The sequence below is a fragment of the Ammospiza nelsoni genome, chromosome 11, assembly GCF_027579445.1.
Source record: "Ammospiza nelsoni isolate bAmmNel1 chromosome 11, bAmmNel1.pri, whole genome shotgun sequence".
Taxonomy (NCBI): Eukaryota; Metazoa; Chordata; class Aves; order Passeriformes; family Passerellidae; genus Ammospiza; species Ammospiza nelsoni.
This window is the reverse complement of record NC_080643.1, coordinates 16845783-16859851: the sequence shown is the minus strand read 5'-3', so window position 1 is coordinate 16859851 and position 14069 is coordinate 16845783. Positions and strand designations below refer to the sequence as shown.

The 14069-nt window shown below is 45.3% G+C and overlaps 1 protein-coding gene across 1 annotated transcript in view; it reads right to left on the bottom strand.

Moving 5' to 3' along the window:
• The window catches only part of BSN (bassoon presynaptic cytomatrix protein), an 87451-nt gene that overhangs the window by 58661 nt on the left and 14721 nt on the right, over positions 1-14069 (bottom strand). Inside the window, exon 2 of the mRNA XM_059480426.1 lies at positions 6903-7302. Within this exon, the coding sequence (XP_059336409.1) occupies positions 6903-7302 (400 nt within the window). The remainder of the gene's footprint in view (positions 1-6902; positions 7303-14069) is intronic.

The following is a 14069-nucleotide window of genomic DNA, read 5'->3' as shown; positions in this document are numbered from 1 at the left end:
AGGCAAATAAGCCATTTCTAAACAGAAAGGCTCAGCAAGAGCAAGTGTGCTACTCTCCAGCTCCATTTGAGTTCTTTCATTCACTGTTAATCACCCCATTAAAAAAATTAAAGTCCACCAAGGGATAACAGACACATCCTTCACTGCAACGCTGCAGATACAGGATGGAACACCTGGTGTAGGGATAAATGGATTAAGAGGTGAAGGACAACAGTGAGGAAGGGCTAAAACGTGGCAAATATGCATACACATACAACCTATTAGTTCAGGGTGATAAATCCCATGTTCCTATCAATATTTTCTCACCATAAAAAAATCCACAGAATATTCTGTGCAGCCACAAAGAGCAGAGTTTTAGTGCCCAGGTCACAGGGTTCTCTTGAGGAGAGCTGTAGGGCAGAAAGCACTGGTCCCACCTGCCCATGGGGCAGATGCTGACCTCAGACACTGGGATGGAGCAGCCCTGTGGCAGCAGATGAGGCCAAGCATCCCTGCCCAGGCAGCTGCAGCCCAAATTGCTGTATCCTCAGGAGAAGGTAGCAGGCATGCCAAGCCCCAGCTCCTGCAAACAGCATCACCCACTGTCCATGCAGGTCCCTGCTGGCTGAAGCTCTGCTAAAAACAAAGAAAAAACTGGAATAAACACACATCTCACTCCTATGGCACAGCAGGATCCAATGGAAAATTTCTCCCAGATCTGCAACGTAATGCCAACGACAGATTTATTTTTACAGCTATATGGTGAAGGAGGATGATCTCAAAAGACAAATCATTCTAAAATGGGCAACTTGACTCAGCAGCACAGGGGTCTGGATGAAAATAGGGTACAACCTACCGCGTACACACACAGAAAGCTGTCTAACACCACAGCAGAACAAAAACACGGCTTGCCCAAGGGCATCCAGGGGTTTGATCTGATCACAGGAGGAAAAAACACATCTCTGAACTTGCTGACAGGTGAACACAAGGAAAGACAACTGCTGACAGAGCCAGCCCCATCTCCCCACAGATACCACAAGCATGACACCAGTGTGAAATGCCCCAAGGGATGCTAGACCAGAGAAACATTTATTTTTCAGACTCAACACCTATTCTTTAAAATGAGAGGGAACTATAACCTCTAAACAGAGCCTTGTGTTTATCCATGAGCACAATAATACAGGTGCAGGACATGCAGGAGATGCAGGACCACACATGTGCCAATGGCTGAGGCTGGAGGTGCTTCATGGCCAGGAAAACAAACACTTGTTGAGGTCCCAAGAGCAGGAGAAAACTTTGTTGGCTTTGCCTTGTTCAGCTAGAGAAGAGACTGTGTAAATGTAATATCACTGTCACAGCTTATCCTCTGCCATCCCTCCCATTGCAAAGAGCTACATCCAACATGGAGCTGATGCACCCAGAGGAAACTTAGAAATTTAGGAAATGTCATGCCAGCATGGCCTCATGGCTTCTCAATAAAGATCCAAAGAGGTGAAGAACGCTTTGGTTGCTTGAAAAGGCAGGGAGAAACAAGGGAGATCAAATTTCTCACAATACTCATGTTGAATTATCTATCGCAAAGTAGATCCCTGTTTTCATCCAGTCCTTCAGTGCTCAGCCCTGGGTGAAAGCACTGATGCCAACAGGGATTCTACCCACACCTGCACAGCATCAGAGACCTGTGAATGTTTGGATGTTGAATGAATGACAGGCAGGAGAGGAGATGGATGAGAGGAAGAGATGGGAATTCACTGCCATTAATAACAAACATTGGTTTAATGTAGAACTGATAACCTCCCATGCCTGCTAAGCACAGCCCTTGCCTTGCAGGGGTTCTGAACCAGTGGTCACTAGTCAAGCCAAAGTCTCCTGCAGGGTAAATAAATTAGATTGGGCTCCTAACTCAAAAATATGCTGGGTTTTATTGAAAATTGGACCAACATGGTGCAATGTGCACAACTGGGACAATGGACCAAATGAGAAATGGGGTCCTTTGAAAGCAGTGTAAGAAGAGCTTCACAATTTCAATATTTGAGGTTTTTTCAGTCATTTGCTAAATGACTGAGGTGATGCTGTGGGCAGGCACCACTCTTGACAGTACAGCCAGGCTGGAAAAGGCTTTGGACCACAGACATTCCTCCAGTGCCAACAAGCCCCACTCCTCCCACCAAAGATGCTCTGCATTGTGTCAGAGCATCCTTCAGCCTTCAGCATCCAGAAGCCTTCAGCTTCCCACAACTTTTTTCCACTTTACCCAAATTTTCTTATACTACTGAGCAGAAAACCATCTGCTGCGAGGTTACGACAGGATAAACACAGCCCTACACAATGCTCACATTATTTCAGTCACATCTCCTCAGCTGATGGTCTGTTTTCCATTAATATAATTTAAACATTTATTTAAAAACTTTAAATTATTTTTGTGGCTACCTCCTCATGCTACAGATAACTCAAGAGGTGCTGAGAATTTTCTTCTCCTGTCAAACAACCCTGACCACTGTTGGGAAACCAACCAGCAAGTTTTTAATTCTCCTTAAGACTTTTTACATTTTGCTTGCTGAAGGCCCGTGACCAAAGGTTTGTGATGAGCTTACACAGCACAGAGCATTCAGGGAACAGATTTGCTCTCAAAAATTTTAAATATTTCATAATTCATTATATTCATAGAAAAAAAATACAAAGAACCTCTTCAATCTTCCTAAGTGGAGCTAAAAACATGGGGCAGAACTGAAGTTTAACAATTATAAGTCATAAATACAGGCACAAATACAGCAAATAAAATCAAAACAGCTCAGGGACAAAAGCAAGGCCTTCTAAAAGAAAGTAATTTGGTAAAGAACACACATGTATAAACATGTTCCTTTTATTCAGGGAGGTGCATCTGAATATTTATGAAACTGCCTCTAATAAACACTACTTCAAATTGAAAAAGGCACAATAGAAATGTAAGGCAGACAAGAAAGGTTTCCTGTAATCCCAGGTGGTTCCAAGCAGACCTATTAGGCAGCCAGGCATTTTGAGTTTCATTTCAGCTCTAACTAAAGCACATGTTTTAATGCTGTGCTGCTGTTCTTGATTAAAATCAAACTCAAGTTTGTGTTTTTGGTTTAGCGTTTAGGATGGTGAGAAAACAAATTAAAAGAAACCCAACAAATTTTAAGAGAAGACTGAAGAAGAAATTAATTTATCAAATTAGCAATGTGCACCAGCACTTCAAAACCCCAGAGAAGCAGAAAGGATGCCTGCAGGTTACTCCTTATGATACCAAACAGAGCAAATCCAATCAGATGAACATGCTGCTGGATCAGTCAGGCAAAAGCCACAGGAGCGGCAGAACAAAGTGAGAGATGGATAAAAAGAGGATTTTCTAAACCTATTGTACTGGTTTGAAACTGAGCTATTCCCCCTGGAGCAGATGACAGCATCACTGGTATGGTCCTGCAGAACAAGCTGTCCAAAAACACCCTCAGAGACAACACAGAGGAAAAGTAGAAAAAAAGTTTTAATGAGAAATTAAAAATCATACTAGAATGCGAAAGCTGCAATGTTGCACTTAAAATAACACATCTCCATTCAAAAACCTATTTTCTGCACAGGACTGGAAACAAACTGCTAGGTTTTAGCACGTTATTTTAAAACTTGTTGTCTTTAATGGTGCCACCATTGCTCCCTGCTTGATAATTCCCGTTCCTTGCTTAAAATAACTGTCTATGGCAAGAGCACTGACCTTCAGGAGTAAGTGAATGAACAAGGAAAGCAGCTCACCAGCACACGACCAAATTGAAAACGATGACAGCAGCTATTTTGGGGCGCAGGATGAACAGAGGGAACAATATCATTATCTACATGTAAAATATGAGTGACACCAGCAGCAGACAGGAACTTCTGTTTGCCCAGTCTTGTGAAACAAGAATGAGCTGCTGCTCAAAGGAATAAACAGATAGTGAAATAAAAACCCAAAAAGAGATTTTGTTTTTCTCAGCAAGTGATCAGCTCAAGATGCCACAGGAGCTGATTGCTTCGTCAGCACAGAAATTCATTACTTGCTTTTAAGATAAAATGACCATCAAGCCAAACAAAAAGGAATAAAATAACACCCAAAGAAAAATAGTATTTCAAAGGAATTATGTGCTTCTGAGGAGAAGGTATTACCAAAGTACAAAGTGAAGGTGGTGCAGTCAACCCTCCTCTGAAAAATCTGCTCTTGGAGTTGAAAGTGGCAAGATAAGGCTTGATGGATTACAGCTCACACACTCAGTCTATTCTTTTCTTTAAATTTATATTACAAAAAGCTATTTTACACTATGGATATATATATACAAGTAAAAGACTGATGAAAACAAAGTGTTTATACAAGATTCATATTTATATACAACTCTCAAAACAGTTTGAGAGATCATTATGCCAGACCAGCCCTGTGGCTCCTACCTCACCATGCCAGTGGTTTCTGGCATTTCCACAGATTGCACAGGAGAGGATTTACCAAGCAAAACACAACTTTGGTTTTCTTGGGTTTGATTTTCTTAGAAAATGTGGTATTTTTGATGATTTAATCCTGCTAGAGAGCATTGAAAGCAGAAAGAAGTCACAAATTCATATCTACTGCAGCACAAAGTGGCAGTAGCAACTATACACACGAAAGTACATTCGTAAGGAAATGCAAATAGAGAACACAACACCTCATGAGCAATGCTGTGCAGCCACCCTGCAGCACGTGCTGGGTTGGAGGAATCAGACTGTGTGGATGTTTTCCTGTGAGGGGAGGCAGTGGAGCAGCTGGGCCCAGCATGTTGACCCTTGGAAGGTTCCAGGACCCAATGGGGTACAGCCTTGAGATCCCTTCCCTGCTTTGAGCAGAGGTTGGAACAGGAAACCTGCAGAGATTCTTCCCAACCCACCAAGGTACAGAGTGCCCTTCCAGCTGCCTCCACTACCCCCCAGTAACAGCACCAGGATGCTTCAGGCACCTCTCTATGTGACTCTGGAATAGCAGCACAAGGAATGATGTTGAGGAAAATGAGTCACACTTCCAACCAGGCAGCAACCACTGCTGCTCCCCCGGCCAGCCCATCACACAGGCTGCTAACATGAGCTGCAAACACTTCTCTTGGACAACTGTTTTCATCCCCCAGCTCCCACAACGACCTACTTACAAGTCATAAGGTTGCTTGCTGCTGAAATGCATATTAAACTCAGGACAGACCAAAAAAACAACCTCTTTTTCCATTTCAGGTCCAATTCTTTTTTGATTTGATGTTTAAAAATGCTCTGCAGTCAAACACATTTCTGAGGGCACAAAGACCTAGAGATGCCAAGAGCAAAGTGACCTAGAGCAGTTAAGAAAAGTCTTTGTGCACAGACATATTTTAATATTGGTATCTGCAAGAGAGACTCAGGGTAGAGTCCATTGTGGGTAAAGCAGAAGAGAAAAGACCAGAAACTGAGAAACTATTGCATTTTTATTTTGTTGTTTCCTTGTTAACTGATACTGTTCAGAGTAACTGGACAACTTTCAAGGCAATGCTTGGACACCAAATTAATGATTGGCAAATCTAATTAAAGATGAAACTTATAAGCAAAACAGAAAAGTAGCCCATGGCATTTCTTTGCAGGACTCTGAATTTCCACCTCAGGGCTCTTTATTAAGATCTGAGACCTTATTTGGATCTTTGCAGAAGTAAATACCTGTGAAGTAATATCAGGAACCAGCTAATTATGCATCATTATAGCAGGGGTATCTCCTTCATGGGGCAAGACTATTTACAAGGGCATGTAGTGACAGGACAGGGGGGAACAGGTTCAAATTCAAAGACAGTATGTTAAACTAGATAAAAGGAAAAAATTCTTTACTATCAGTGTAGTGAGGCACTGGAAAAGGTTGCCCAGGGAAGCTGTGAATGTCACATCCCTGGAAGTGTTCAATGCCAGGCTGGATGGAGCTTGAAGCAACCTGGTCTGGTGGAAGGTATTCCTGCTCATGGGAGGAGGCTGGAACTACATGATCTTCAACAACCCTTCCAACCCAAACCATTCCATAACTCTATGATTTCTTCCATCAGGATAAAGGACTGGAAGGCAGGAGTTCCTCAAACAAGGATGTTTAGACACTGCTGTGTCTAGCATCAGGAGCAAGCATTGCATGCTTACCACAAAATGGCTACTGGCAGTAAATGCTGGGTATCCAGGGGGCTTCAGTGCCTAAATCCTGTCTTATCAAGCACTAGAGTGGTACAGTTGCTTTTCAAAGTGCAGCTTTAAGTTTCTGTTTTAAGATCAGAAACCCCTGCGGCTTGGCTCTTAAAGCTGAAAAATCCATCCAGTCACTTCCCACCCTGCGTGGAGATCTGTGACCTGAAGATTGGCACAGGGAGCCCCTCACCTCAGGCAGCCCCAGCACCACCTCCGGCACCGCTGCCGGGTCCGCCCCCAGCCCCAGAGCATCCGTGTCACACATCCCACGGAGGGAGCGCTCCTCCCCCGGCCCTGCCGCGTGTCGTGCACGACTCCTGGCGCTGCCCTCCCTGCGCCGAGCGTGACGGGGCTGGAGCCCACCAGAACCTGCTGTGAGTCAGGGCTGAGACACTGAGACATCCTCACCTCAGCCTGGAGTGCAGCCCCCTGCTCCCCTCCTGGCTGTACAGTCCTTTGACTCAGGGACAATTTTGACAATGGAGAATTCAGCCAGTTGGGGCGTCTCAACAGAGAGTGAGCCCTGCTAATCTACCAACCCCCTTCAACTAATTTATCTGCCCCATTTCATCAAAGCTCACATTATCACAGTTATTCCCTTATTACCAGCAGAACCCTTGCTCCTGGTCAATGCTTTGCAGCTGCCAAAAGCAAAGGTGCAACTTCTGTGCTTGGAGAAAGCAAGAACCCACCCGAAGCAGCCAGGAAGCTGCGTGAGGAAGAGGAGGCATTACCTGGGTGAGGTGCGGGTTGGGGTTGAAGCCACACTGGTTGCAGACCTTGCTGTGACACTGAGTGCAGGCATTGAAGTTAGGCTGCCCGGGGGAGGAGGTGAGCTCTGTGGTCTTGCAGATGGGGCAGAGTGTGCTGCTGGGGAGGGGGGCGATCTGCGGGACGGAGTAGGGCGAGGTGGGGGTGCTGCCCCGCTCCGGTGACACCGAGGGAGACCTGCCCGAGCCCTGGCTCCTGGCGTCCACCTGCAGCGTCCTCCGCGGCCCCTCTGCCGCCGCCGCGGGCTGGCCCCGGCCCCGCATCTCCCGCGGGCTCTGGGAGCTGCCGGCAGTCTGTGCGAGCGAGGGCGATGCTGACCGCTGGCCCCCGGCCTGCTCCAGCTGCTCCGGTCTCCTCAGCGAGCTGAAACACCATCAAAACACACACAGTAAGCCCAGGTTTCAAACATTTGTATGCCAGTTAATGTAGAAAACTGCTACAACACCCTCTCCCCCTCAAAATCCCAGCTCAGCCAAGAAGGAACAGCAGAACCCCACTGCAAACCACGAAATTGCTCAGATCAGCAGGATACATGTTACCTTACGAAACGAGGCGCGATTTCAGCTTTCTCTTACATAACCCAGCGGCAAAGATGCAATTGAATTACTCGGTGTATTCCGAGTTGAACTTTAGTCAGAAAGTTGCACATAAAAACGTGCGTGAGAGGTTTGAGTAGCGCAGCCTCCGCCAGCCAGGGCTCCCAGCACTTCTCCAGCACAAACCCACTGCAGGAGGCAGCCGTGACTCTGCTCTGCAGCCTGCAGGGCCCTTTCTGCAGGGACACGGCCAACACGCACTAAACCGGCTTCTCACAGCCACACTCACAAGTGGCTGTGAAAGCAGAGCCCATTTATTAAAGGAAAACCCCTCCAAAAGCCTAATGGAGGCAGGAGAACTACTTGTACTTCCTCACCTGTCAGGCAAAACCAAGCAAGTCACAGGTGAAAGCAGCTAAGGGCTTGTTTCCCAGGGGCCACAGCAGTGGGAAATCAAGAGAGCACATTGGCTCCCCTGCAGTAATCAGCACTGAAGGGGCAAACACAGACAACAGGGTTTTGTGGGCTGGCTGCCCCCAGCTGAACTCTCTTTGGGTGATGTGAGTTTTGGCTGGGCAAAAAACGCCAGCTGGGATGACTCTGGTCCCCAGGACAGGGTGATGAAACCTCGCTGTGAAACCAGAGCTGCGTACAAGGAGCAGCCCTGAGGCTGGCACTGCACCCACTGCTGGTTCTGCAGCAGTCCCACAGTCCCATAGCCTGTGTAGGATGCTCAGCACCCCACAGTGCTGAGGGATGCTCCTGAACATCCCAGGGAGCTCTGGAGCAGCTCCAGGTACAAGAGCTTTGAGCTGTTGTGCTGCAGTGCACAGCATGACAGCCTGCACACCCTCCTCCCATGTGGTTTCAGGGCAGGCACCCTGTAATGTGCTGCTGATGCACGAGAATGAATCCACGATGGAAGATATTTATCTAATTGTCAAATAATTTGGTCCATGTGCTTATCAGTAATGCCCACAAATATTTCTCAAAAAAGCAGAAGCCCTAATGCCCTCACTACCTGTGATCTACAGCTGTTTAAGGAAAAGTATTACTCAGAACCTCAAATTTAATACATTGTTGATTTACCCAAGCAGGGTCTGACCTTATAAAGGTTTAAAAAGGGAACTTAAATGCATAAAACTAATGAAATTCAAAGTGCATGTTGCCACAGTAATAGGAAGTTCAATGAAAATAAATAGTAAAATAGCACTTTGGGAATACTTTCTGTCTGCAGGTTGAAACCCACTTCTCTGGAGAAAGAATCACAATAATAATAAAGCAAAGCACTAAGGGAGAGAGAGATCTGTTCTAGACTGAAGAGAAAATTGCTCCTGGCCCTACAGTAGCACCTGCCATGAATGTTGTTGGCATGTGCTGCTCCTCCATTGTTAGTTCTGACACCCTTCAGTTCAGATTTGGGGTTTGACTCCTGATGTCAAGGGCTGCAGAGCCACTGCCTCATAAAACACATAAAACCATGTGTAGCTGGTGGGGATTGGAGAGCTCAGCCCCAGACACCAGAAGGAAGTACTGTCAGAAAGCAAAATGCACCTTCTCACTTAAATTTAATATTTCTGTAAAACCCTCAGCATTTATGTATTAGACACACCCTATCCTAATGGTGTATTAAACAACTCTGAAATAACATTATACAGTCAAATAAATAATTGTTGTTTGGAACAGCAGAATGGTTTTCTGCCCAGAGAAGCTGTGGCTGCCCCATCCCTCAAAGTGTTCAAGGCCAGCTTGGATGAGGCTTGGAGCAACCTGGGATAGTGGAACGTGTATCCAGTAAGGTGTATCCAGGGGGTGGAATGAGATGGTCTGTAAGCTCCCTCCCATCCCAAACCATTCTGTCATTCTGTTCCACTGCAAATTTCAAAATTCAGGCGTTTTCCCCATTTGATATGAAAAATACTTGCAACCAGTAAGAATTCTGACTCCATCAGGGAGCTGTCAGATAACACACAGACAAGTGCAGATTTCCTACCCAAAACAGTGTGGCTCTCTTGGAAATGGAAAAGCCCATGAGGAACAATACAGCAGGTGCTGTTATTTTGCCCTGAGCCTCACTGCTGGCACATAAGACACAAGAGGGTGGTTGGTGCTCCCTGTCTGGCAGGTCAGTGCTGCTCCAGAGATGCTTTCCCAGACCCCTCCCTCCCAGCTCCCTGCACCTTCTCAAGTGCTAAGTAATGCTGGGCACCACCTCCATCCCATTCCCAGCAGCAGCTTCACTCCATGCACTTCTACCAACACTGCATTTATTTATTTTATAATTATCCAGGATGCCTCAACCCCCCTGTGACACAGGCTGCGCTGTCTCTCACTTGCACCAGTTGAACATACCCGTGAAATTTTAAGACCAGAAGAAATCATCTGGTCTGTCAAATACAGTAACTCAATCCAGGAGAGATGCCTCAGGAAAGAACATGAGAATAGTCATATGGAATCAAACACAGGCCCACGCTCACTGCATCTTCTGCAAGGATGATCCAATATTTGTATGATTTGTACCCATCTATGAAACCTTTTTTTTTTCCTGTTACAAAAGCCCAAACTGCAGCTCAGCCCTATATTGGTTTTTTTACAGGCTTTATCACTGATAGTTAACTAGCACTGGGCTGATAACCAGTTCCAAAGAATTCCTCCCAATTCCACTAGAGTATCTATTAACAATTAAACTGGAATGCCTTAATAAGGCAGGATTTCCTCTGTTTGATGGGGCATGTATTGACTTTGCACTGCCCTAATTGCTGAATTAGAAATATTGGGTGATATGGAGTCCAAATTCAGCTGCACTCTCTGTCACCAATGGAGTAATAATTTTGTACAACTAAAGAATATCAAATGTTTGACTGAGTGTATTAACAATTATATTGTTAAAGTTTCATTTATTATGTCCTATGAATGCTTTTTATCACAAGAAGGGCAGGCAGGCAGCTCTACTCACCTGCCCACAGTCACTGGGAGGGTGGGCAGGCACTGTTTCCTTCCTTTTCTAATTGTTTTTAAATTGAAAAATTGTGTCTTTCTTATTTCTTTCTAAAACTCCCTCCATTTTCCAGCACAAAGCTAAGTAACAGAAATTAACTCTCAGCTCCATGAAAAAGAGGTGGTAGAGCTGCAAGGCTGCTGCCACAGAGCCCAGAGCCAAAAATCAACCTGAGACATTAATCCATATCCAGCTCTGCCTCTCCATCAGATATTTCTGATTAAAAGGCCCAGAAATTCCCTAGTTCCACTCAGGAACAGACATGGATATGAAACCAGCCTTTCTATTTAGGGCTGACACAACTCCCTGGGAGGAGATGGATAAGTACTGAGGGGGAAGAGCTGCCCAGAATGATCAGAAGCATGAACAGCACAAGGAAAACCAAGGGTCAAAGGCATTCACCACAAAATCAAGCTCAGCAGTGTGAGATGTTACAAGCACCTCAGATTTTTTATGCCTCATTTTTTCCCTAATGTAAAAATAACATTTTTGCATTAAAATTGCAAAAATTGGGAAAGCTTTAAAAACAAAGTCCTACTTACAGCCAAAACAAATGTTAGACTGCTTGCTGGTTAATATTTAATTTCAGAAAAACATGATTTGTCCTAAACCAGACTTTTGATGCCACAGCAGCACCAGGGAAAAGATGTCAGCAGCATCAGTGGAGATAAAAGCAATGCAATGACATAGCACTGGTTTACAATCCTCTGCCAGCAAATTGGTACAGCTTTCTTATTTGGGAATTCCCAGGTAAAGTCAGGGTCTGTAGGAGGGAATTGCTCTAATTTAACTCAAGTAGGTTCATCAGTGCCACTAAATTTTACAGGCAAGACCCAGGCTTGGAGCCAGCATCCCAAGAGATGTCAACAGGCCCTTTGTCACCAGAGGTGCTAACTTGGGAGCAATAACTATCACAAGGTAAATGCCAACACTGTTAATGTCTCTGCTATAAAATCAAGCAATAACAATATTACACAAAATCTACATGCACAGCTGGTAAATGAAATCTTGTTGACTTATGTGGGAAAGTTCAAGAGACAGCATTGGTTTTCCACTGATTTATTGCTTTTTGTCTAATTTCACATCCCTGCCTTGAGCACACTGGCCACATCCACCTGCTCAGCTGCCACAAAACTCTGGCAGTGATTGCATCCACAGGAGCTTTGTGGTCTGAGTAAATCCTTCAGGAGCTGCAGCCCTTCTGTGCAACTGAGGAACACGGATTGCATCCCTTCCTCTGCCTGGTGCTAAGGGAAAAGGGTCCTTGCTTGCTGGGCAACTCATCTAATTACTGCATTGTACTAGATAAACACCATGAAAATAAGTGGCAGTGTCATCATTATTTTACAAATTGCATGCCCTGCTCAGGCTTTTCAAACAGGAGCTGAGTTTGTCCATAGAAGGGAGCTTCCAGCTTCAAAACCAGATCAAAAATCAGCAAAATGAGGACAATCAAGTCTTTTCTGATGGTAGAAAAAAAAAGAGGGAAAACTGGGTAGAAAAAGAGGGAAAATGATTGTTTATCTGCAGTAAAACCAAGGGGATGAGCAGCAAACAACTCAAGATAAAGCATGAAGAGGGACACGTGAAGAGGCTCACACCCAAAAGAGGGAGGCTGGGCTGACCAACAAGAATTAGAGCTGCTCAGCTACGAGCAGAGATTTGACCTAGTTGGTTTGACTGAAACCTGATGTGAACATCCACATGACTGATTTTAAGAATCACTGAGTATAGCCTATTTAGGAAAAAAAACCAGGTAGCTAAACAAGCTGGCAGTTTTACTCTAGGTCAAAATGGCACTGGGTTTGACTTGGAAAGACATAATTCTGAATGGTTATGGGTTGGCAAAGGAACAGCACAGGATAATAGCAAATGTTAGCTGGTATACACTGCCTGTCAGCAAGTCTGACTAGAAAATAGGACAACCCTTTTAATAAATAAACAGAAAAAGGAGTGTCTGATGTGGAGGGCCTTTGGTTTAAGCTCTGTGCACTGAAAATCTCGCACTAGCAATGCTCAGATATACCCCAAGCTTGGGTGTTCTATTGGGGGCAGCTTGTAGCTCTAAAAAGTCCTACATCCAACACAGGGAATCCTGTATCAGGCTCTGCTTTGACAAAGAAAAAGCCCCCAGCAGTTACAGAATTGAACACCTGATTAAACTCAAGTACCCCTAAATTAATGACACTGATGTCCATGCAGAAAGAGAATCACTCTGGAAATGGATGGTTTAAAAACAGCGAACGCCACACAGCTGAAATCAAAATAGAAAATACGAAATGGTGACTAGAAACTGTCAGGGAGTATTTTATTAGATGGCAACACAAGCACTCTTGTGAAAGGCCACAGTGTTTAATGACTTGCTTTTGTGAGCAGTGGAAAAACCCTGTTCTCCTGCAGCTTTGTGCTCCAGGGTTGCCTTATCCCCGTCAAATAAGATGCAGCTCCTGTCAGGCATTTTCCTGGTGACTGAGGCTTCCCTAAAGCTCATCTCCTGATGCTGGCAGCGTACTTGAGCTCCTGCTTCCACCCCATCTGGTAATCATGCAGGTCCTTAACCTCCACCCTCATACCTGTTCTCATACATACAGAGAAATAGTTTGAGTCCTCTGCCTCACTGTTACACCCTGCTGGGGCTGGGCTTCAAGGAGGGGCTGCCAGGCAGGGGTGGCACAAGGCACTGGCAACCAGCGCACCCAACTAACAGCCTTGCCCAGGGGCGGTGCCGCTGTGGGGTGAGCAGTGCTGCGTGCACGGGGTGCCTGCCAGCTCCCTCCTCTGGCCCTGGCTCTGCAGGAGATAACACACCAGAGCTGCTGCTGGTCTTTCCCTCTGTTTGAAATGCCATGCATGGGAAGGTAACAGGAACCAGGAGATTTCCAGCTTACACAGCCACCACCAACCAGTTATTCTCTGCCTTAGCACCATGTCTAGCTCAACCCAGAATCTGCAACAGGACAGCACATCAATGTCACTCTTGCTGCTGCTCTGTCAGGCACGGCTGTTGAGAAGCATCTGCCATCTTATTAGCTGAGTCCTACACAGCAGAAGGGTTTATGACTGATTTAAGCTCTAAATAAGCATTTACTTGCTTATTTTCATTCCTGCACAACTGCCTTTTTGTAAAGGTTTGTGAATCATTATCATTTGCAGTTGGACTAAATGATCATTGAAGGCCCTTCCAACTCAACATACTTTATTTTCAATCTATTTTATTGTATTCTGTTGTTTACCATTCTAATTTTGCTATGTGGCAAGCAAATACTTAATTTGCACCTTAGCCCTGGTTGAGCCAAGAGTAATTTCTCTTGGAGCACTTTGCAATATAAACCCAGAGCAGTGGCTGTTCCTGCCCACCAGACCAACACCCCCAGACCTCTCCAAAGAACCCCAAGGTCAGATGTCTGTCAGACACCCTGTACAGACCATAATGAACATCTGCAATTAAATGCAAGGCAGCTGATCCCTACAGAGTCCAGAGCAGCCTCTGTGAACCCCAAGACCTGAACTGGAGTCAGGGCAGAGTTTTGCATCTCTCACATGAGCTCTCACAAGCCAGAAGGTCACTGAGTGACCCGCAGACCACCCCATGCTGC